Source organism: Lynx rufus, unplaced genomic scaffold (genome assembly GCF_022079265.1).
Source record: "Lynx rufus isolate CCGP_SWC_20201006 ecotype Redwood Valley unplaced genomic scaffold, mLynRuf1.p SCAF_15, whole genome shotgun sequence".
Classification (NCBI taxonomy): Eukaryota; Metazoa; Chordata; class Mammalia; order Carnivora; family Felidae; genus Lynx; species Lynx rufus.
The window spans coordinates 41,709,630-41,733,553 of record NW_025814829.1 but is presented as its reverse complement, the minus strand read 5'-3'; the positions used below and the strand labels follow the sequence as shown (position 1 = coordinate 41,733,553).

General features: G+C 34.8%; 1 protein-coding gene across 1 annotated transcript; it reads left to right on the top strand.

Annotated features, from left to right (window-relative positions):
- The first annotated feature begins 1,287 nt into the window (after positions 1–1,287).
- PDC (phosducin) lies at positions 1,288–8,177 on the top strand. The gene is made up of 3 exons (XM_047076421.1): positions 1,288–1,348; positions 5,955–6,106; positions 7,552–8,177. The coding sequence occupies exons 1-3, from the start codon at positions 1,288–1,290 to the stop codon at positions 8,074–8,076; spliced, it is 738 nt and encodes a 245-aa protein (XP_046932377.1). The 3' UTR covers positions 8,077–8,177.
- The last annotated feature ends 15,747 nt before the right edge of the window (positions 8,178–23,924 follow it).

Below are 23,924 nucleotides of genomic sequence, written 5' to 3'. Positions count from 1 at the left end.
CCTGTTTCGGATTCTGTGTCTCCCTCTTTCTCTCTCCTCCCCAGCTCATGCTCTGTCTCTCTCTTCTCAAAAATAAATAAACGTTAAAATTTCAAAAAAGTCACATCTATACGGACCCCGCAGGGAATGTGTTAGTATGTATAATAGAGTTTTCCAGATGTTGGAAAGATAACTAAGTACATAAGTTGGATTTGATGTGAACAAAGAATAAATAGGTTCTATATAATGACATCAAAGAGTTTCCCATGAATAAAACTTCATGTACTTTTGGTAGATATTGTGACATATTTTATTTAGTCAAAATTCTATAGGCATAGTGACTAATTGTTATCTGCTTGTTGGGTGATTTCACCAAAACTTGCTTGATGGTCTGGAGAGATGTTATGGAATTAGTTTTTGAACAGCACTGTTTCTTAGATCATTATTCGTTAATGCCAGTTCAGAAGTTGGATTTGTCAAACCATATTGACAAAATGACTCTACTTCCGTATGTTAACTTCCATAAGAGTGTAATGACTTAAAATTTAGCTCTACAATTAAATCTAGGTTCAAATTTTTGCTCTACCACTTACTATGCAATCATGGACAAGTAACTTAAACTCCCTGTCCTTCAGCTTCCTCAGTTGTAAAATGACATTAACAATTATCTCTGCCACATATGGCCATGTGAGAATTAAATGATTTTTGACACATAAAGTAATTGGAACAATGTCTGCACATAGTATTCATAGTAAGTTTATAATTATTATTAATTTTAAAAGTGTTATATAAAATATTGGGATATAATTGTATGATATTTGGTAACAAAATAAAAAACTATGTAATAAATAATGTTCACTAAGTACATAGATTTAAACTGAAGGCTCTTTAAGTAAAAACAAACTATGAATTATGTAAAATATTTAGGTCAAAATATCTTTAATAACATAAACATTACATTGATGTCCTTTTACAAGGCAGACAGAAACATACTGAACACTTTATCACTTAGTGATAACTCTTAGCCTACTGTGGAACTTGGCAGCAGGAGAATAATAGAATCTCATATATATATATATATATATATATATATATATATTTTTTTTTTTTTTTTTTTTTTCAGATTCAAAAAATTAAAATTAAAAACTCTACCTTTGGTCTACTATTGTTTACAATTGCAAAGAAAGTTCATAGTGGGAGAAGTTAGGAAGGAGCTTAATTATACTGTACATAGAAAGGTATATGTATACATATATAATCATTACTTCTTTGTTCATACTATAGATTATATCAAATCTAATCCCTAAAATGGAAGAAGCCAAAAGCCAAAGTTTGGAGGAAGACTTTGAAGGACAGGCTACCCATACAGGTAAGCAAATCTAGAAGAAAATAATAATTATTAAATTAAAGTTAAATCTGGAGATCTCTAATGTTCTTATTGCCACTATTCAGTATGAAATTTAAGTAATATATTTGAATGGTTTCATGGAATCATCTAAAAATACTTGAGTGGAAAAATGAATGTGAAGTCAAATACTCTTAAGCAGTTTTATTTAGAGGTCAAAGAATGAGAAAAACATTTATTATTGAGAATTTCTTACTGCCCAACTATTATAAGACCTTTCTATGTACAGTATAATTAAGCTCCTTCCTCTCTAATTTCTCCCACTATGAACTTTCTTTGCAATTGTAAACAATAGTAGACCAAAAGGTAGAGTTTTTAATTTTAATTTTTTGAATCTGAAAATATAAAGAAATGATAAAACATTCTTAAATTAAATGCATTTCAGTATTCCTCCAGAAAACATTAAGACTTCAATTCATTTCACCCAGAGCCTGTTTTCCTAATCTGTTAAATTGTACACGACTGTGTATATGCCTCTACTAAGAGTTTAAAAGTCAAATAGCATGGTTCAAGTTTAAAAGTTCGGTTTGTAGGGGCATCTGGGTGGTTCAGTCAGTTAAGTATCCAACTCTTGATTTCTGGTCAGGTCATGATCTCATGGTCATGCCCTGTGTCGGGCTCTGCGTTGAGTGTGTGGCCTGTTTAGGATTTTCTCTCTCCCTCTCAGAAAAAAAAAGTTGTTTGTACCTCTTAAGCCTCTTCACTTATTTTGTAAACCCTAAAGTAATATAATATTATTGTCAACTACACTTAAGTTAAATATAATATTAAATTATATTATAAATTATATTAATATATGTACATATATTAAATATATATAACAAATTATAAATTATATTAAATATAATATAAATATACTGTCAACTATATTTCAATTAAAAAAATAAATAACAGGGGTGCCCGGGTGGCGCAGTCGGTTAAGCTCCGACTTCAGCCAGGTCATGATCTCTCTGTCCATGAGTTCAAGCCCCGTGTCAGGCTCTGGGCTGATGGCTCGGAGCCTGGAGCCTGTTTCCGATTCTGTGTCTCCCTCTCTCTCTGCCCCTCCCCCGTTCATGCTCTGTCTCTCTCTGTCCCAAAAATAAATAAACGTTGAAAAAAAAATTTTTTTTAAATAAAAAAAAAAATAAAATAAAATAAATAACATCTTAAAAATATGTAAAAGTAACAGTTTAGGGTTTTTTAAAAACTCTATTGAACCTTATTAAATTAATACTTTCCTCTGTCTTTTAATAATATGAAATGGAGCCTTTAAATTTAGAAAGAAGGTTGAATGAATTCACATGAGTACTTTATTTTTTTTTAATTTTTTTTTTTAACGTTTTATTTTTGAGACAGAGAAAGACAAAGCATGAATGAGGGAGGGTCAGAGAGAGGGAGACACAGAATCCGAAACAGGCTCCAGGCTCTGAGCTGTCAGCATAAAGCCCGACGCGGGGCTCGAACTCATGGACCGAGAGATCATGACCTGAGCCGAAGTCGGCTGCTCAACCGACTGAGCCACCCAGGCGCCCCCACATGAGTACTTTAAAAAAAATTTTATTTATTTTGAGAGAGAGAAAGAAAGAGAGAGAGCACAAGTGGGGAGGGGCAGAGAAAAGGAGAGACAGAATCCCAAGCGGGCTCCACACCATCAGCGCCTGATGCAGCGCTCCAACTTACTAACAGTGAGATCATGATCTGAGCCGAAATCAAGAGTCGGATGTTTAACCGACTTAGCCACCCAGGAGCCCCAAATTCACATGAGTACTTAACAAAATGCATGGGAATTCATTTTATAATGACACTGTGAAGAATACCTGTCTAATTATGTCACAGAACCAAGAAACCATAAAAGAAGATTGATAAATTCAGCTATAAAAATGAGAAGGGAGAGAGGGAGAGAGGAAAGATGGAAGGAAGGAAGGAAGGAAGGAAGGAAGGAAAGAAAGAAGGGAGGGAGGAAGGAAAGAAGGCACCAATGAACAAACAGGGAGGGAGGAGAGGAAGGGAGAAAGGGAAGAAAGAATGTCTGCTGTCTGATAAGTCATTAGTAGCAAATTCCAAAAAGCATTTAACAAATTGGGGGAAACCAGCTGTAATTCAATTGACAAAGAGTTAATTTCCTAATATATACTGAAAGCTCTTACAAATCAGTAAGAAAAAAAGCAACAATCAAATGGAGAAATGAGCAAAAGATAGGTCAATTAAAACAACAACAACAACAACAACAACAACAACAACAACAACAGCACTGGGGCACCTGGGTGGCTCAGTTGGTTAAACACCTGTCTCTTGGTTTCCGCTCAGGTCATGATCTCACAGTTTGTGAGTTCAAGCCCCACATGGGGTTTGTGTTAACAGCATAGAGTCTGCTTGGGATTCTATGTCCTTGTCCCTTGCCCCTCCCCTGCTTGCTCTCTACCTCTCTGTCTCAAAACTTAAAAAGTAAACATTTTAAAAATAGCACTTATGGGGCACCTGGGTAGTGCAGTTCATTAAGCTCTTGGTTTCCGCTCAGGTCATGATCTCACGGTTCGTGGGTTCGAGCCTGCATCAGGCTCGTCAGAATCTGCTTCAGATTCTGTGTCTCCTTCTCTCTCTGTCCCTTCCCTGCTCAGCCTCTGTCTCTCTCTGTCTGTCAAAAATAAATAAATGTTTAAAAAAATTTTAAATAGCACTTATGAAATTAGTACTGTTGTGAGATACATTTTTTTCATACAGTTTGTAAAAGTAAAAAGTTTAATAACACACTTTGGAAAGAGGCATACTCATATATTACTGGTAGGAGTGTAAATTGGCACAACTTCCTTAAAAGTAGTATAGCAGTATCAAAATTAGAAATGTATATACTTTTAGGGGCGCCTGGGTGGCTCAGTCGGTTGAGCATCTGGCTTCAGCTCAGGTTATGATCTCACAGTTTGTGAGTTCGAGCCCCACATCGGGCTCTGTGCTGACAGCTTAGAGCCTGGAGCCTGCTTCCAATTCTGTGTCTCCCTCTCTCTCTGCTCCTCCCCCACTCATGCTCTGTCTCTCTGTCTCCTTCAAAAATAAATAAAAACATTTAAAAACATTAAAAAAAAAAAGAAATGTATATGCCTTTTGACCAAGCAATTTTACTACAATAACCTATAGACAGAATTGCATGGATAGAAAAAAAAAAATGTATGTGCAAGGTTCTTCATTCAGAATCATATATCATAAAAAAAATGTGGAAGCAACAATATACATCAATAAGAAACTACTTAAGCAATTTAACATCTACACAATGGAATGCCATGCCCCCATTTTTTTAAAAAAGAGAAGATCCTCTTTATGTATGTATATGAAAAAATTTCTGAGATATATTATGAATTTAAAAAAGCAAGGTGAGAAAAAGTATGTATAATATACTACCACCTGTAAAAATAACGAGAGAAAAAGATGCCCTTTTCTGCACATATAAACACATGCTATACACATGCATATTTTGCATAGACAGAAAACATATCTAGAAGATGAAGACTATACAAGTAAACAGAACACAGTGATTGACTGAATATAATTTTTAATATAAGTAACTTTATATTAAAAGTACATATTGTATATTATGTATATGTATATTTATTTTATTATTTTTTTGAGAGAGAGAGAGAGAAAGGGGGAGAGCGAGAGAGAGAGAGAGAGAGAGAAAGCAGGGGAGGCGCAGAGGGGGAGGTAGAGAGAGACCTGAACTGAAATCAAGAGACAGACACTCAACTGACTGAGCCACCCAGACATCCCAATATATTATATAAATTTAAAAATTATTAGAAATATGGGGGAGAAAGCGAGTATATCCACATATATAATACAATATTAAAAGTATAGATAGGGCTAATCTTTAGTGAAGGATATTTAAAACTCCATATTTTCAAGAATTTAGACCTTCCAAACACTGTTATTATTTATCACGGCTACTAAACATCTGAATTCCAGTTGGATCATCCTTGATTTTATTAATTTTTCCTAAATCTTCAAATCCCAGCTTTTCTACATTTGTAAAAGGTTCTTAAAATCTTAAAAGGAACTGGATGATTATGTAATAATTTTCTTAAAGCCATTTTGGTTATGTTAATTGAGATCAGGTCTACTCTCACTGGTTGTCTTGTATGTGCTATTATTATTGTTGTTTTCTGGATCTTTATATCATTTCAATTTATTTCCCTAATAATCCTAGTATCCTTTGTTAATAGTGGGTGCCAATTTTAGTTTATTGCTGAAGCTTCCTTCTTATTAATAAACGTGTCATTTTTCTAGTTTCTCTCTACATTCTAATTTCTAACAAATTTACCCTCAAATTTTGCCAATAGTTCAAAGTGTATAATTTGTATTCTCATTGATGTAGATGTTTCAGAAAAATTCTTAGCCATAACCCACTTAACAAGATTAATTTGGGAAAACATTTTTATGAGCAGGGCAGTCAAAAATTTCTAGCCAAAACAAGATGTTCATTTCCGATGCAGAAGATGACAAGTCTATTCCCATGGCAATATTTAATACAAATTTAAGTTGTATAAACAGTCGTTTTGAAAATAAAAAGGAAAACAATTTGTTTTTTATTTTATTTCAGGACCCAAAGGAGTAATAAATGATTGGAGAAAGTTTAAATTAGAGAGTGAAGACAGTGATTCAGTTCCACCAAGCAAGAAGGAGATTCTCAGACAAATGTCTTCTCCTCAGAGTAGAGATAACAAAGACTCAAAAGAAAGATTCAGCAGAAAGGTAAGGAGAAATCAATAATAAATAACTTACAATGTTTTTAGTCAAAATTACTTGAAAGAATCACTTTAGAGATATTATAAAATAGATATATTTCAAAAATATATATTATAGTATTTATATTGGCAAAAAAACAGGAAATGAAGTGAATGCCTGTGAAGATATTCCATATTAAAAAATGTATAGCAGCTATTAAGAGAATTAGTTACAAATACATGAGCTGACTTACAGGCAGTTCTATAATATGAGAAAGCAAGATACAGAGTATGGTAAATTATACAATCCCATTCTCTAGAGCAATGGGGAAAAAAACCACATCACTGCATATATTTTTATGCTTATATGATTATATGAACATGTGTGTAAAAAAGTAGGGAAAGCCACTCACCAACTTGACAATATTGGTTAGTTGGAAGGATGGGATTGGTTGAGAGATCTCAACTTCCTTTTTCCAAGTAGGAGAAAGAAGATAAGCAGAATAAACCACTTTTTTTTTAAGGTATCATGATTTTTTTAAAGCAGCATTAACAAAAAGATCACAGTAATTTACTTGTCATATAATGTGTATTTCCATGTGATATGTTAAAAGATGATCTCTAAAATGTTAATGGAGATAAACTCAGAATATTAGAGTGAGAAAATTTCACTATTTCTTCCTTCCTTCCTTTAGCTTTTAGGCCATTTTTGAATCCTTATAATTAGCATGCATTATCTATATAACAATAACAATAATAATCATATTAATTAAAAACCCATAAAGTGATTTCCATTGTGGAATATATCACCTTATGGATTATTATCTCTAAACCAGTGTATACCATTCATTATATATTAATTCTCAACAGACTGCATCAGAAACATAAAGGCATTTTTGAGTGACACATTCAGATTTTGTGTCTATACCTTTTTATTTTTTATGAAAGCCACTCCAGGGTAGAACTTGCTGGGATTTTTTTACCCAAAGTGATGGGTAGTTCAGCGGCACATTTCTTACTGGTGATCATCTCGTGGCTCCACAGCAATATTTAGGCATGCTCTAATCATGAAATAGTTATGAGCTCCTATTATATTCTAGACACTACAGCAGATAGTGAAGAGTGATGAATGAGACAAAATTCCTGCCCCATGGGACCTATCAGTTATAAAAACTATTATTAAATAAATAAATAAACAACACAATCTCAGGTAGTGTTTATTGCTATGAAGAAAAATAAACCAATATAATGAATAGAGAGCATAGGGTGGGCATTCTGTTAGGTGGTGTAGCCAAAGAAGGTGACATTTGAACAAAGACTAAAAGTGGTCAAGGAGAAGGCCTTCACACCACGAGTGAGGTAGGATGAGGGGGAGAAAATAGCACATGCAAACTTTGAGTCTATATGCTTTTGTGTCTAAAGCATATAAATTCTGACTGAATGATCTCTGTCATTTCTTGTGTTTATTCCTAGATGAGCATTCAAGAATATGAACTAATCCACCGGGACAAAGAAGATGAAAATTGCCTTCGTAAATACCGGAGACAGTGTATGCAGGATATGCACCAGAAGCTGAGTTTTGGGCCTAGATATGGGTTTGTGTATGAGCTGGAAACTGGGGAGCAATTCCTGGAAACTATTGAAAAGGAGCAGAAAATCACCACAATTGTTGTTCACATTTATGAAGATGGCATTAAGGGCTGTGATGCTCTAAACAGTAGCTTTACATGCCTTGCAGTTGAATACCCTATGGTCAAGTTTTGTAAAATAAAAGCTTCTAATACAGGTGCTAGGGACCGCTTTTCCTCAGATGTACTCCCCACACTGCTTGTCTACAAAGGTGGGGAACTCATAAGCAATTTTATTAGTGTTTCTGAACAGTTTGCAGAAGAATTTTTTGCTGGGGATGTGGAGTCTTTCCTAAATGAATATGGGTTACTACCTGAAAGAGAGACACATGCCCTAGATCAGACCAACATGGAGGAAGATATTGAATAAAGAGTCACTATGTCAACATCTCATATTTCTCCTTTACAAGTTGAGCATTGATTTTCATAGTATCTATATTCCTTTAGAGAACACCAAGTATGGCCATGGCTATTTTAATTTGTGGGAAAAAAAACATGTACACTAAAAGTATTTACTTAGCATTTCTTAGTTACTTAAATGCATAGAAGTCTTTACTATAAAACATTGTAGTGTTCAGCCACATGTTTGTAGACAAAGAGAATATGAATAATGTGACAGTTTTCAAAATCCCTTTTGAATTATGTGTTGGCTTTTTTACTCCTTGTTTTTTCCTCAGTGTTATTATTTGGGTTTTCAAATTTATAATTTTTCTAGTGTGATAAGAATAAAGTCTCACAAGGAAATAAGTTTTCTTTTTGAAGTCTTTTCTTTCTTGAGTATTACATTATCAAGATCCTAAAAACATTATATAACCCAAAATACAAAAAAAAAAAATCATTAAGATACACACACACACACACACACACACACACACACACACACACACAAACTTAGAAACACTGTGCCACATTAAAGTTGCAAAAAAAAAGTAGTATTTCTTTTAAATACAATTTCAGAAGCTAACCTTATTTAGGAAAAAAGGCAGAGTAGTAGCAAAGTCTTTTTATTCTACAGACAAAAAATTATCTAGTAGTGATAATAATTACAACTATACAGATATCATTTTTTAATTTTTATTTTTATGGGCCAGCATTTTATACATATAATATCTAATCCTTTTTTAATTTTTTAATGTTTATTTAACTTTGAGAGAGACAGAGCATGAGTGGAGGAGGGGCAAAGAGAGAGGGACAGAATCCCAAGCCGTCTCCAGGCTCTAAGCTGTCAGCACAGAGCCAGTTGTGAGGCCCAAACCCACGAACTGTGAGATCATGACCTGAGTTTAACTGAATGAGCCACCTAGGCATCCCCTAATTCTTTTTTTAAACGTTTATTTGTTCATTTATTTTGAGAGAGAGAACACGTGCATGTGCGTGAGCAGGGGAGGGGAGGAGAGAGAGAAAGATAGAGAGAAAGAATCCCAAGCAGTCTCCATGCTGTCAGCGAGGAGCCCAATGCAGGCAGGGCTTGATCCCATAAACCGGGAAATCATGACCTGAATCGAAATCAAGAGTCAGATGCTTATCCAAATGAGCCACCTAGGAGCCCCTATAATGTCTAATTCTTAACCACAATTCCACAAGTAGATAGTATTATTCGACTTTAAAAATGATGAAACTGAAGTTCAGAGATCTATTTCTCTTGAAAACACTTGCAAAACTCTCCTCCTACACAAACAAATGGAAATGCAAAATAAAATATAATTTGAAAAATGTTTTTAAACACATGAATGAACTGAGCAAGAAGATAAAAGAAACTTCTAGGGGTCTGAATCACTGTAGGAAATAATGGTGAGTGAGAGCTGAAGCACTAAGGCCCGTATATGAAGACATAGTGCTTGATAAATCATCAAAAACTGGCTCCCTGTAGGAAGTGTGCTTAAAACAGTTTTGCCTATTTTCCCCTGGTGGACCAATGTTCAAATCAGACTTTGTCACAAGTTCTAGTCTCCAGTTTCCTAAATGAAGACTTTATAGATTCTCATTCCTTAAGCCTTTTATAGATTTTCTTCCTACTTCAAGCACTTCACCTTCCTCATATTTCACTGAGAAAATAGAATTTATCAGACGAGCCCTACTTCACCTTTCCATCACCAATCTACAATGTGCACCTGCATGTAAACACTGTTTCCACTGACGTTATAACGCAAGTGTCCATGCAGCTAAGACTCATGACCAAACTGAGCAGTAGAGCCAACCTTCTCACCCATTTTTCTCCTGCAAGTGTTTTCCCTCTCATTTCATCATGTTTCACCCTTTCTCTTTGTCATACTATTCATATTGGCTTGTAAATGAATTTTAAAATTGCCCACTATGTAAAATATACATAACTATAATTTAAAATTTCCAGCTATTCCTCAGTTCCCTGCTTTCCTATACAGTCATATCTCTCAAAAGAACTATCTACAGCCACTATCTTTGTCTTCATTTCCATTTTTTTTCATCCCACTCCCATCCAGCCTTTGTCTCAAACACTCTAATTACAGTTGAAGTCATATTGTCAAACTTAGTGGACAATTCTTATTCCCTATTTTATTCTATCTCTTAATAAGCATATGTCAGAGCTGCCCACCTCCCCTCTTTTTGAGTCACTTCTTTCGGCTTCTTTCAAAATACACTGTTTGTTTGCTTTCTATCCTACTGACTATTTCATTTAAGTATGAATAGTCTTCTTTGCCAAACACTCATCCAAGGTAGCCCCCTTCTGTCCATAGTCTTAAATATCACCTTACATTCAGATCACTTTCAAATTCACATTTCTACTTTCACCTCTCTCCTAGACTACGAAACCCTGTGTCTCAACTGGAGAAAGAGAATAAAGGAGAAAAAGAATGGGAAAGAAAAAGAAGGCCTGTAATTGTTGTAGATATTGGTGATACAAATATGGGTAATATAGAATTCCTAACTATGGCCAGCATACATTGACAAGTCCTTAACATATAGTCATTGCAATAGGTAGTTTCTTTTAATGAACCTAAAATTCCATCTTCTATTCCTCTTTGTAAATTGGGAAAGGCATTTTAAATATCCTCTGGCCTGTTTCTAAGTTGGTGAATTCTAGACATATCACAAGGAGGAAAAGTTCTAGGAGAGATATATGCAGGGCAATTACATATAAAATAAGAAACAAAAAAAATAGTCCAACTGTTTTCTCCTATCAAACAATTGCTAACAAATTTGTTAATCCTTTATGGAGTTCTCTGCTAGGGAATTAATGGACTCAAAAAGCCATAGAAACAAACAAACAAACAGGATCTTCATATGAGATATTAATAATGAAAAAACTCCTTAGTGGAATGTCTCTTTAGATTGACATTAATTCCATGAGCTGGAAGTAAATACTTAAAAAGATGATGACAAGGCAGTAAGGAATGATAGTCAAATGGATATCTTTAAAGAGAACAATATTTTAAGAATGTAAGTTCTCAATCGCTAGTCTTTAACTACAATGTGATACAGCTTTGTAGGGCAGGGGTAGAAAAGCATAGCTAAGCAGTGAAAAAAGTTTCATCTATTAAAAAGAAGAATAAAAAGGAGTGCTTTGAAAGATTCCTTCAATGAAAGCTTTACTCTTGTATCAACTGTGCATTTAAAATAGAGAACTAGCAAGCTTAAGCAGGACTGAACCCAGGAATGTATTTAACCCATAATTGCCAAAACAAAAGTAACTAGGTGGCACCTTTGTAGGGAGTAAGTGATGATAGCAACCATTCTCAAAATAAGCACTTGGTGACTAATGGATGCCAGAATGCAGCTTTGATGGTAACACTCATCAGAAAGAGTCGGACAAAAGGCAGGATTTGACTAGAATATCTGAAACCCGCTGCTGCAGAAATCCTGGATTACAAACTCCCCTCATGTAAACACTCATTCCGCTATTATGTTTGGCAGGAGAAGAGATCATTTTTGTCTCAGCAAAAGAATGAAGTTTAAATGTAAAGGTCTAAAATGCTGTAACATGCCTCATAACAAACCACCCAAATAATAAGCGGAATAGCCTTGGAAGAACCAAGAGTGTCAGTTGCAAAGTAATATTAAAATAAGAGAAATATTTTAGGGAACAGCAAAATTATCTTAGTAAGTGAGAAGCTTATTCATTCATTCGTTCATGAAATATTTATGGATGAGCTGCAATGTGCCATGTAGTGTTCCTGACCTTAAGGAGCTTACAGTAGAGAAAGGAGACATTTAAACAAGCAATAGGTAATGCCTGCATTTATATCCATGTATATATTAGTAATGGTGGTTAATAGCCTGAGCAGTGGTGCCAGGCTACCTGGGTTAATTCAGTGACCTTGAGTAAGTTAGTTAACCTCTCTGTACCTGTTTCCTCATCTGTCAAATAAGGATAATCATAGCACATCCTCACTGGACTGTGAGGAAAAAGTGAATAACTCATGTAAACAAACTACTTAGAACAGTGCCTGTTACATAGGTATTACTCAAGTGTTATTATTATTATTATTATCATTATTACTATTACTAACAGATACTTATGAAGTATAATGGTACATACAGTACATAGATACAACCTCTGAAAGATATACTCATGTAAATAGAAGCTAATTTACGAAGATGGTGGGATGCAATTCATCTATCCCAAACACCTCACACACATTCCTGCATATAAGGACCTTATTAAAAATTCTAAATATTTGAATTGAATGAGAGATCTCCCCAAAAATTGTCATTTCAAGTTGACTGAGGATACCATGATAAATATAAGTTAAATTATTTCTTTAAAAAAGTGTGAAATAAATATTAACACACACATGAGAAAGAAATCTACAGAGTTTTGAGGACTATTATACTGAATTTTTTTTGTACAATATAATCATGATCATATACTTAGTTGTTCAAATATATCTTGTAAACTATTACCTCACGATAAAATTTTGATTTTCTTTGTTTTCTTTATCTACACTAGTTTTCCACAAGTTTTGAGTGTCTAATACATACAAGTAATTATGTTAGATATAGGAAGTAGGTGATAAAAATGGGTAAGATATAGTCATTCTTTCTTCTCAAAGATTTGCAATCTAGGAGAGCACACATTCCTAAAATTAAAAGACATGGGGATTTATTTTTATTTTGTTTATGTATTACTGTTTGAGATCCTATATTCTGGAACCAGCTGATATTGGATTTCAGTGAAGAAATTAGTATCCATTCATGCCCCTCTGATTAGCTAAATACAGTCATCTCTATTCTGTTCTTCCTCTTACTTTCACTCTCAAAGTATATGTTCTTCAAGACCTCCAATTTTTCAACCCTACCTCTTTAACACTTTCTCCATTTCATGGTTTATATTATATATAATATAATGTTATACATAACATACATTATCTCATTTGATTCTCACAACTGCCCTAAGAGGAGGGCACAGCAAAGGTTTTAATATGTCCTGTTCAAGGACGGAGACAAAAATTTTTCAGCTTTATTGAGGTGTAACTGACATTGTAAGTTGTCTAAAAGATACAACACCATGACTTGGTATACATATACATTGAGAAAGGGTCTGCCCACACACACATACACTAAATGAGTTAATTAATACAGATGATGGAGAAATTGAAGTTTATGGTTAGTTTACTTGTCCAGGTTTATACACCTAGTAAGATGTAGAGTCTAAACCTAACCTTGGTCTCCCAATCCTAGTGCCTATGCTCTAGGATACATTATACTCTTTGTTTACCAGTCACCAATACAAAGCATACATTATCAACAAAATTTGGGATTCCCTAAGATTAGAAAGTCTGTCTTAATATATTTCATGTCCATGTCAATTCTTCAGGGAAAAAAGAAAGTTACCTGGAATCCAGATAAAGCTTCGGTAGGTCGCACAACTCCAAAATTACCGTGGTGGCCATGGCCCTGGTAGACAAAACAAGTCTTAGGTATATAGCACATAATCTCAGTTTTCAGTTATGGATTTTCCTTATTTGGGCAATAGCATTCAAAGGAAACATAAATTGATATCATAAACATAAAATAAATATCTTTACTTGAGGCTCTCATCTATAACAAGTATCAAAGTCTTTTTTATCTTTCAGAGCTTTTTTTTTCATAGTATAAAGATAATGCTTCTAAAAAACCACTTTCATAAAACCAGGTGTTTCACCCTAGGCTATTTTATTTTTCAAAATGTCCACTCCCCACTCCCAATCCCTGAGCACATACTAGCTTGATTTAATCATGTTATCTCAAAAACAGTAATTCATTTTTAAAGCTGACATTTATTCATTGCTGACATGGCATGATTATCTCCTCTACAGGGTTCCTGTTCTAACAAATTAATGCACTTTCAACACACAATGATTATCACACATGAAATTGACTTGAATTTCAGAGACTTAATACTAATAAAGTGTGTTAGTCCCACAGAAGTTTAGAAGCATAAGACCACGGCTGTACATTACATTCACATTCATTAAAAAAAAATACAGATGTGATTTTCCCATCATTTTTTCCACTTTGCACATTTATTTTTTTATTTTTTTTGTAATACTTTTTTTAATTTTATTTTTTATTTTTTAAAATTTACATCCAAATTAGTTAGCATATAGTGCAACAATGATTTCAGGAGTACATTCCTTAATGCCCCTTACCCATTTAGCCCATCCCCCCTCCCACAACTCCTCCAGCAACCCTCAGTTTGTTCTCCATATTTATGAGTCTCTTCTGTTTTGTCCCCCTCCCTGTTTTTATATTATTTTTGTTTCCCTTCCCTTATGTTCATCTGTTTTATCTCTTAAAGTCCTCAAATCAGTGAAATCATATGATTTTTGTCTTTTTCTGACTGACTAATTTGACTTAGCGTAATACCCTCCAGTTCCATCCACGTAGTTGCAAATGGCAAGATTTCGTTCTTTTGGATTGCTGAGTAATACTCCATTGTAGACATATACCACATCTTCTTTATCCATTCATCCATCAGTGGACATTTGGGCTCTTTCCATACTTTGGCCATTGTTGATAGTGCTGCTATAAACTTGGGGGCGCATGTGTCCCTTCAAAACAGCACACCTGTATCCCTTGGATAAATGCCTAGTAGTGCAATTGCTCGGTTGTAGGGTAGTTCTATTTTTAATTTTTTGAGGAACCTCCATACTGTTTTCCAGAGTGGCTGTACCAGCTTGCACTGCCACCAACAATGCAAAAGAGATCCTCTTTCCCCGCATCCTCACCAACATCTGTTGTTGCCTGAGTTGTTAATGTTAGCCATTCTGACAGGTGCAGGGTGGTATCTCATTGTGGTTTTAATTTGTATTTCCCTGATGATGAGCGATGTGGAGCATTTTTTCATGTGTCAGTTGGCCATCTGGATGTCTTCTTTGGAGAAGTGTCTATTCATGTCTTTTGCCCATTTCTTCACTGGATTATTTTTTTGGGGGGTGTTGAGTTTGATAAGTTCTTTATAGATTTTGGATGCTAACCCTCTATCTAATATGTCATTTGCAAATATCTTCTCCCATTCTGTCGGTTGCCTTTTAGTTTTGCTGATTGTTTCCTTTGCTGTGCAGAAGTTTTTATTTTGATGAGGTCCCAGTAGTTCATTTTGCTTTTGTTTCCCTTGCCTCCTGAGAGGTGTTGAGTAAGAAGTTGCTGCGGCCAAGATCAAAGAGGTTTTGCCTGCTTTCTCCTCGAGGATTTTGATGGCTTCCTGTCTTACATTGAGGTCTTTCATCCATTCTGAGTTTATTTTTGTGTCTGGTGTAAGAAAGTAGTCCAGGTTCATTCTTCTGCATGTCGCTGTCCAGTTTTCCCAGCACCACTTGCTGAAGAGACTGTCTTTATGCCATTGGATATTCTTTCCTGCTTCATCAAAGATTAGTTGGCCATACATTTGTGAGTCCATTTCTGGGTTCTCTGTTCTGTTCCATTGATCTGAGTGTCTGCTCTTGTGCCAGTACCATACTGTTTCGATGGTTACAGCTCTGTGTATAGCTTGAAGTCTGGTATTGTGATGGCTCCTGCTTTGGTTTTCTTTTTCAAGATCACTTTGGCCAGTTGGGGGTCTTTTCTGGTTCCATACAAATTTTAGATTATTTGTTCTAGCTCTGTGAAGAATGCTGATGTTACTTTGATAGGGATTGCATAGAATATGTAGATTGCTTTGGGTAGTATCGACATTTTAACAATATTTGTTCTTCCTATCCAGGAGCATGGAATCTTTTTCCATTTTTTGGTGTCTTCTTCAATTTCTTTCATAAGCTTTTTACAGTTTTCAGTGTATAGATTTTTCACCTCTTTGGTTAGATTTATTCCTAGGTATTTTATGGTTTTTGTGCAACTGTAAATGGAATCAATTCCTTGATTTCTTTCTGTCGCTTCATTGGTGGTGTATAGGAATGCAACCAATTTCTGTGCATTGATTTTATATCCTGCAACTTTGCTGAATTCATGAATCAATTCTAGCAGTTTTTTGGTGGAAATTGAATTAGTAATCAAAAATCTGCCAAAAAACAAGAGTCCAGGGTCAGATGGCTTTCCAGGGGAATTCTACCAAACATTTAAGGAAGAGTTAACACCTATTCTCTTGAAACTCTTCCAAAAAATAGAAATGGAAGGAAAACTTCCAAACTTTTTCTATGCAGCCAGCATTACCTTGATTCCAAAACCAGACAGAGATCACACTAAAAAGGAGAACTATAGACAAATTTCCCTGATGAACATGGATGCAAAAATCCTCAACAAGATATTAGCCAACCGGATCCAACAATACATTAAAAACATTATTCACCACGACCAAGTGGGATTTATACCTGGGATGCAGGGCTGGTTCAATATCCGCAAAACAATTAATGTGATTCATCACATCAATAAAAGAAAGGACAAGAACCATATGATCCTCTCAATAGATGCAGAGAAAGCATTTGACAAAATACAGCATCGTTTCTTGATAAAAACCCTCAGGAAAGTAGGGATCGAAGGAGTATACCCCAAGATCATAAAAGCTATATATGAACAACCCAATGCTAATATCATCCTCAATCTGCCTTTTCCACTGTTATTCAACATAGTATTGGAAGTCTTAGCCTCTGCAATCAGACTACTTTGCACATTTAAGAGATTTTATTATTTATTTATTTATTTATTTATTTTTATTTTATTGAGAGATAGAGTGAGACAAAGCGTGAGCGAGGGAGGAGCAGAGAGAGAAGGAGAGAGAATCTGAAGCAGGCCCCAGGCTCTGAGCAAGCAGTCAGCACAGAGCCTGATGCGGGGCTCAAACCCACGAACTGTGAGATCATGACCTGAGCCGAAGTTGGACACTCAACCGACTGAGCCACCCAGGCGCCCCTAAGAGATTTTAAAAATTTATTTTGTTGTTGTTTTCATTTTGGTGGGGGACTGGAGAGAACTTTTATTTTTAATTTATTGCCAAGTTAGCTAACATACAGTGTATATAGTGTGCTCTTGGCTTCAGGAGTAGATTCCCATGATTCATCACTTACATGCAACACCTAGTGCTCATCCCAACAAATGCCCTCCTTAGTACCCATTTTCCCCTCTCCCTGCCCCTCCATCAACCCTCAGTTTGTTCTCTGTATTTAAGATTCTCTTATGGGTTGCCTCCCTCTCTGTTTGAAACTACTTTTTCCCCTTCCCTTCTCTCATGGAATCTTTTGGGTCTTCCATATAAAGTATCATGTCATCTGCAAAGAGTGAAAGTTTAATAATTTGAAATTTACAGTATAATTATATTACTTGACACAGGAGTTAGTTGTATACACACACACATACTTGTTTTGGTAACAAATATATATTTGTTATTAATTTCTACTTAATTGCATTGTGTTCCTAAATGTAATCTGTCTTACAATATCCTAATTTATTAACTTTTGAAAATCTTTGTGTGCTAGAGGGGGAAGAATGATTAGTTGGCTAATTACTGATTGCAGTATTTTATATATTTCCCTTAGATCAAGCTTGTTGATCATGTGGTTAATATCTACATTGATATTAATTTTTTGTTGATATCTTGATATATTAAGGATTGCAAGCACTGTACTAAAATCTCTGATGGTACATTAGTCACTTTCTCCCTGTATTCTATCAATTTGTGCCGTGATATTTTATGACATTTTATTAGGTATATATGTTTAAAATTGATAGATATTCCTGGCAAAAGGATTCCATTTTATCATTATGTAATGACCACTTACAAATGACTATAAATTTGTTTTCCTGATATTAATTTAGTTATACTTGCTTTAAAAAAATTATTTGTTTGGGAAGCCTGGGTGGCAAGAGTGAACATCCCGGTCTTGTTCCTGACCTTGGGGGAAGCTCTCAGTTTTCCCCACTGAGGAATCTTTTGGGTCTTCCATATAAAGTATCATGTCATCTGCGAAGAGTGAAAGTTTGACTTCCTCCTGGCTGACTTAGAAGCTGGTTCTTCGAAAGAATTAACAAAATTGATAAACCACTAGCCAGTTTGATTGAAAAGAAAAAGGACCCGAATAAATAAAATAAAGAATGAAAGAGGAGAGATCACGACCAACACAACAGAAATAAAAACAATAATAAGAGAATATTATGAGCAATTATATGGCAATAAAATGGGTAATCTGGAAGAAATGGACAAATTCCTAGAAACATATACACTACCAAAACTGAAACAGGAAGAAATAGAAAATTTGTGGTAAGGATAATATATGGATTATGTTTTTAGAGTAATAATAGTAATTATTTCCCTAGGTAACTTCTTGAATTCTCTCCTTTCTCTTGTATTTTTTATCATTTTTAATATTTTACATATACTAAAGAATATATGTATAATAAGTCTCCTGTGATGAATGTCATTAATTCTTTCCCACCCTGTATGCATGTGCTACTCTTCCATTGAGAGGTGAACTTCTTTTCCCTCTCCTCTAGGAACTATACTGGCCCTGTTTGCTTTGACCAATAGAATATAGAAGAATGACATTCTGGGATTTCTAAGCCCACTCCTTTAAGAGGTAACAATTCCCACTTCCTTGCTTTTTGAACACTGATGTTTGGGGCTCTTCCTTTTGGAATCCAACCACCATGATTTGAGAAGCCTAAGCCATGTGGAGAGGTTATGTGGAAAAGCAGCAGATAAATTGCCAAATATGTGGATGAGCTATCTTGGATGTCACAGCCCTTAGATAACTGAAGCCCAAGCTAACATCATGTGGAGCAGAACCTTTCAGCTGAGCCAGCGGAACCCAGTCAATCTACAGAATCATAAATAAATGATTAATAAAACCATTAATAAAATGGCTAGTGCCAGTAAGTTTTGAGATGATTATGAAGAGATAACCAAAACAGAAACTGGTGCCTAGAAATAAAGTAGCACTGGGCCAAAGCCAAAACATGTAGCCTTAACATGGGAACTTAGAAGGAGACAAAAGCTTTAAGGCCTTCAGGAAACAATGATGGCAAGAACAATGAAAAAATTGTTACTGAAAGGCAACCCTTGTTATGAAAGGCACTTTCACCTGCAGTAATGTGAAAGGTAGAACTAATGAACTTGTGGAAATCACAAACTGGAAGAAATAACTGAATAATCTTGTGGATCTGGCCAAGGAGATTTCCAGACAGAATACTGAAAATTCCAACTGACTTTTACTGGCTTTGATCAGAGATGGAAAGAGAGATGAACTAAGTAAGAAACTGTTCAGTTTTGGAGCAAACTTTATAGGAAATATAAAGGCCCTGAACACCCTTTTCCAGCCAGCAAGAAATTCTAGAGAAGGAAATGACCTCTGGGCAATGCTCAACTCTAGGGAATTGCAAGTAAAACAAAGCACAAGTTAAGTTAGGATCGAGAGTACAGCTAGAATAACCTTTAAGACTTCAGAAATATTTAATCCAGTGCCTCATAGATCTCTTAGCTAGACAAAAAGACTTCTAAGAATCTTATAAGCATGTATTTTATTTTAGTCCACTCAGCAAAGCAATTGGTACCTGATTCTTAAGGATGTTGTCTTTCAGCATCCTGGCACTTAGCTCAAAGTAGAGGGAGAGGCCTATCTTGAACAGATTTGTGGGTGTGCCTTTTGCTGAATGGAGTGGATTATAATTTGATTCATAGAAAATACACAATATTTTTAAAGGAATTACATCAGTTTGGTCTAAAAGGAAGAGGCAGTTCAAAATAAAAAGAGGCTTCTGGGCCTTCAACCTTCAAAGACAAGGAAGCAAGTTGAGAAAACTATTCAACTTCAAACAAGGCACTGTCATGGAAAAGGACAACTCAGATTAGAGTCAAAATCTCACAGGGAAGGGCCAGAGCTGAGAATTAGGCCATAATTAACATACACTCCCTGTGCCTAGAATCATGATGATTTTAGAGACATGTGCCCAGTTGGGAGTTCAGAATTGCTATGAACCATTTTCTGCTTTGTACTTCTCATTTTCCCTCCTTTCAGACAAGAATCTATTGCCGGTCTTACCATATGGATATATGGGGAAGAAAACTTGTTTCTTAGTTCATGCATCTTCATATTGAGAAGAGCTGAAGTAAAGGTGGCTCATCATGTACCTGAAACTGATTCAAATGATGGGATTATGGGCCTTGAGCCTGAATCTGAAGATGAAACTTTTAAGGTGTCTTGAGAGGTGGTGAATTCATTTTCCACATCAGGAACATGAACTGCTATGTCCAGAGTCCACAGGGTATATTATGATAATAATCTCCAAAGATGGTTGCCATCAAATCCTTTCCTTCTCATATATGCATACCCATTGAGAGGTAAAGGTTTTTTCCCCTTCATCTTTAATCTAGGCTGGTCCTGTAGATTACTTTGACCAACACAATGTAGTGATGTTCTGAGATTTCTAAGCCAGGGCCTCAAAAAGACGCACAGGTCCTACTTCTTTCCTCTTGGAATGCTCACATTTGGGATGTTACTTCTTAAATCCCAGTCATTACGATAGGAAGAAGCCCAGTCACCATGATGGAAGAACCCCAAGCCACACAGGCCACACAGAAGAAAACTGAGGTGTGATAGGTGAGTTCCCAGCTGATGGCCAGTATCAACTGCCAACCATATGAATGAGCTATTTTGGATGTTTCAAAGCTAATCAAGCTCCTAGAAAATTGTAGTTCTAGCCTACACCATGTGAAGAGCAACCTGATTCCTGTCAATTCAAAATTGTGGGGGGGGGGGAAATGAAACAGTCATTGTTTTAAGCCAATTAAGTTTGGGGGTCATTTGTTAGTAGTAGACAACCAAGAAAAAATATATATATGTTAATACCATTAGGTACATAAAGTGAGTATCAAGTAACCCATTTCAACTCAAGAACTAAAAAATCACCAATAATGTTTCATCTATTCATTTGTTCCTTCTTGTCTTCCTGCTCTGCCATTAGTCCCACCTTGAAATGGTAATCAACATCCTGAATTTTTTGTATCACTCTGCCACATTAAAAAAAATTATCATGTGTTCCTGTGTAATATAGATGAGATTTGCTTGTTTTTAAACTTTATAAAAGCTATCTATCATACTGCAGGCTTCTGAGACTTGCTTTCTTAGGTCATTCTCCCTATTAAATTAAATTACAAAACCCATAATTTATTTTTCATTTCTTGTCAATAAACATTTGGGTGATTACAAATAAGGCTGCCTTGAACATTCTCACAGATGTACTCTTGTATACATATGGAAAGAATTTCTCTAAGGTATATATGTACAAGTAGAATGGTCAGGTATTAGAGTATGTATATGGTTTACTTTAAAAGATATTGCCAAATTGCTTTCCAGGGCAAACTGTGTGTTGATTTACAACCCCACCTGTAAATGTCTTCTTGATGCAAATCTTCTTCATTAATATTGTCGTATTTCTTAACTTTTCATTTTACTGGATGTAAAATGATATTCACCATGGTCTTAGTTGATGACTTATGAGATTAAACATCTTTTCATGTGCTCAGTCACAACCTCTTAAAATGTCGGATTTGTTCTTTGCTCATTATGTCTACAGGACAGTGATGAATAGAAGTGGTGATAAAAGCATCCTTATTGAGTTCCTGATTTTAAATGTATAAATACAACTTAATCATACTGCACCATCCTTTCTTATATAATGTTGAATTCAGCTGATCAATAGTGCTTTTGGTTTTAATATCTGTTAATGTGTTGGATGAGTCTGGAATTTTCTTTTCTCCTACTGAATGTAGGAGTAATCTGATTCTACTATGAGTAGTTATACTGGATCCACAAAATGAGCTGAAGAGTCTTTGGAAGAGTTTGCATGAGATGTTTAAATAGTATTGTCCTTGAAAAAGAAACATCTGTAGATGTGGGCTAGTCTGTCAAAAAAATTTTCATTACTTACTTTTCAACACTATTGAATAAGTCTATCTAGCTTGTCTACTTCTTCTTTAGACAATTTAAAGAAATTGTATTTTTCTAGACCTTAATCAATTTTGTCTAAGTTTTCAAATATATTAAGATGCTTCTGTCAGTCTCAGCATTTTCATCTCTGCTATATCTATGGAATCCTTTTTTTTAAATGTTTTTTGAGAGAGTGCACAAGTAGGGGAAGGGCAGAGAAAGAAGGGGACAGAGGATCTGAAGCAAGCTCTGCACTGAGCAGCAAGCCCGATGCAGGGCTCAAACCCACCAACTGTGAGATCATGACCTGCACTGAAGTCTGAAGCTCAACTGACTGAACCACCCAGGTGCCCCAAGAATGCTTTTCAATCTTTATGTTGTCTACTTGGGCCCTGTTTTCTTCTTGTTCAATTACGCCAATTTTATTGTCATGAAGACAACTTTGACTTTGTGATTATTTTGTTTTCTAATTCATTGATTTCTTCCCTTGCCTGTATCTCCTTGCTTCAACATTGTTTATTCTGTTGTTCTTTTCTTAAGTTACATACTCAAGCTTTTTAAAAACTTTAAGCATTTAAAGTCATTTCCTTCAGTGCAGTTTCTGCTGTACCACCCAATTTCTCCAAACGTGGTACTTATAATTAAGTTCTAAGTATTTATGTTTTTAAAACATGTAAATGTATGCTTTTTAAAAAACTTAACATTTCTTACTGATCTCAAACTTATTTCTGATTATCCATTTAATACTGATTTTTAAAACTACTGTAATTTATTTCATGCCCAATACATGGTCAACTTTCGCTAACATAAAATGCATAAGAATATTCTCTAATTGCTGATTATTTTAAATCTGTTGAATCAGTATGTTGATTGTATTATTCAAGTTTGGTTTTCCATTCATTTTTGGCTTGGTTTATTTACCAATAATTGAGAGCTGGTGAAATTCCCCACTCTGTTGTTCAATTTGTTGGTCTAGCCCTATAATTTATGTACTTTGAGGTCATTTTATAAAGTATATACAAATTTAAAATTGTTATTTATTTCTAGTGAATTGATCCTTTTATCATTTGGTGGCTTTCTCCATCTTTAATAATACTACCATAAAATCTAATTTGGATTTAATATCACCAAAGCTACACAAATTTTATTTGTCTGTGTTTTCATCTTTTAAAAAACCTAGCCTACAGCTGGATTTTAAAAACTTAATCAGTCTGTTGTTGAACTGGGTTTAGTCTATTCAAGTTTAATAGTATTACTTAACTTGTTACTATGATTTTATCTATTTTGCCCCTCTCCACCCCTAATTTCTTCCTTTTGTACTGTTACTGTATTCCTATTCCATTATTTTAAACTTCTTATCCTTTGCAATGATTCATTCCCTATCTACTATTTTTAGCAGTTACACTTGAAATTTTACCATATATATTCAACATACTTTGAACAGTATCTTCAACCACTTTCTGAACAATAAAGGCACCTCAGAACACTTTAATTCTAACCACCCTCCTTCCATCTTATAAGCTACTATCCAGTTTTTCAATTATATCCTATTTTAGAAGTCCACATTCATGTTGCATAAAATGTTTATTTAGTTTTACATTTTTTTTTACAGTTTTACTTCTTAAAAACACTTTTTTCATTACAATTGTTTTATATTAACAACACTTGATTTACATGTTTATCACTTTATTTGTTCACTAGTCCTTCAATTTCAGATCATCCTTATGGAATCATTTTCCTTCTTGAAGATCATCCTTTTGCAGTTTCTTTAGCGAAAGTCTATTGATGGCAAAAATCTGTTTTTCATCAGAACATTTCAGTTTTGCTTCATATAAATTCTAAGTTGACAATTAGTTTTTCTCATAATTTTGAATCCATCATCTTTTGGGTACATTGTTGCTATTGA

Coding starts and splice junctions, on each gene's coding strand:
- PDC (XM_047076421.1), top strand. CDS start 1,288: ATGGAAGAAGCCAAAAGCCAAAGTTTGGAGGAAGACTTTGAAGGACAG. Junction 1,349..5,954: donor AGGACAGGCTACCCATACAG/GTAAGCAAATCT, acceptor ATTTTATTTCAG/GACCCAAAGGAGTAATAAAT. Junction 6,107..7,551: donor AAGAAAGATTCAGCAGAAAG/GTAAGGAGAAAT, acceptor GTTTATTCCTAG/ATGAGCATTCAAGAATATGA.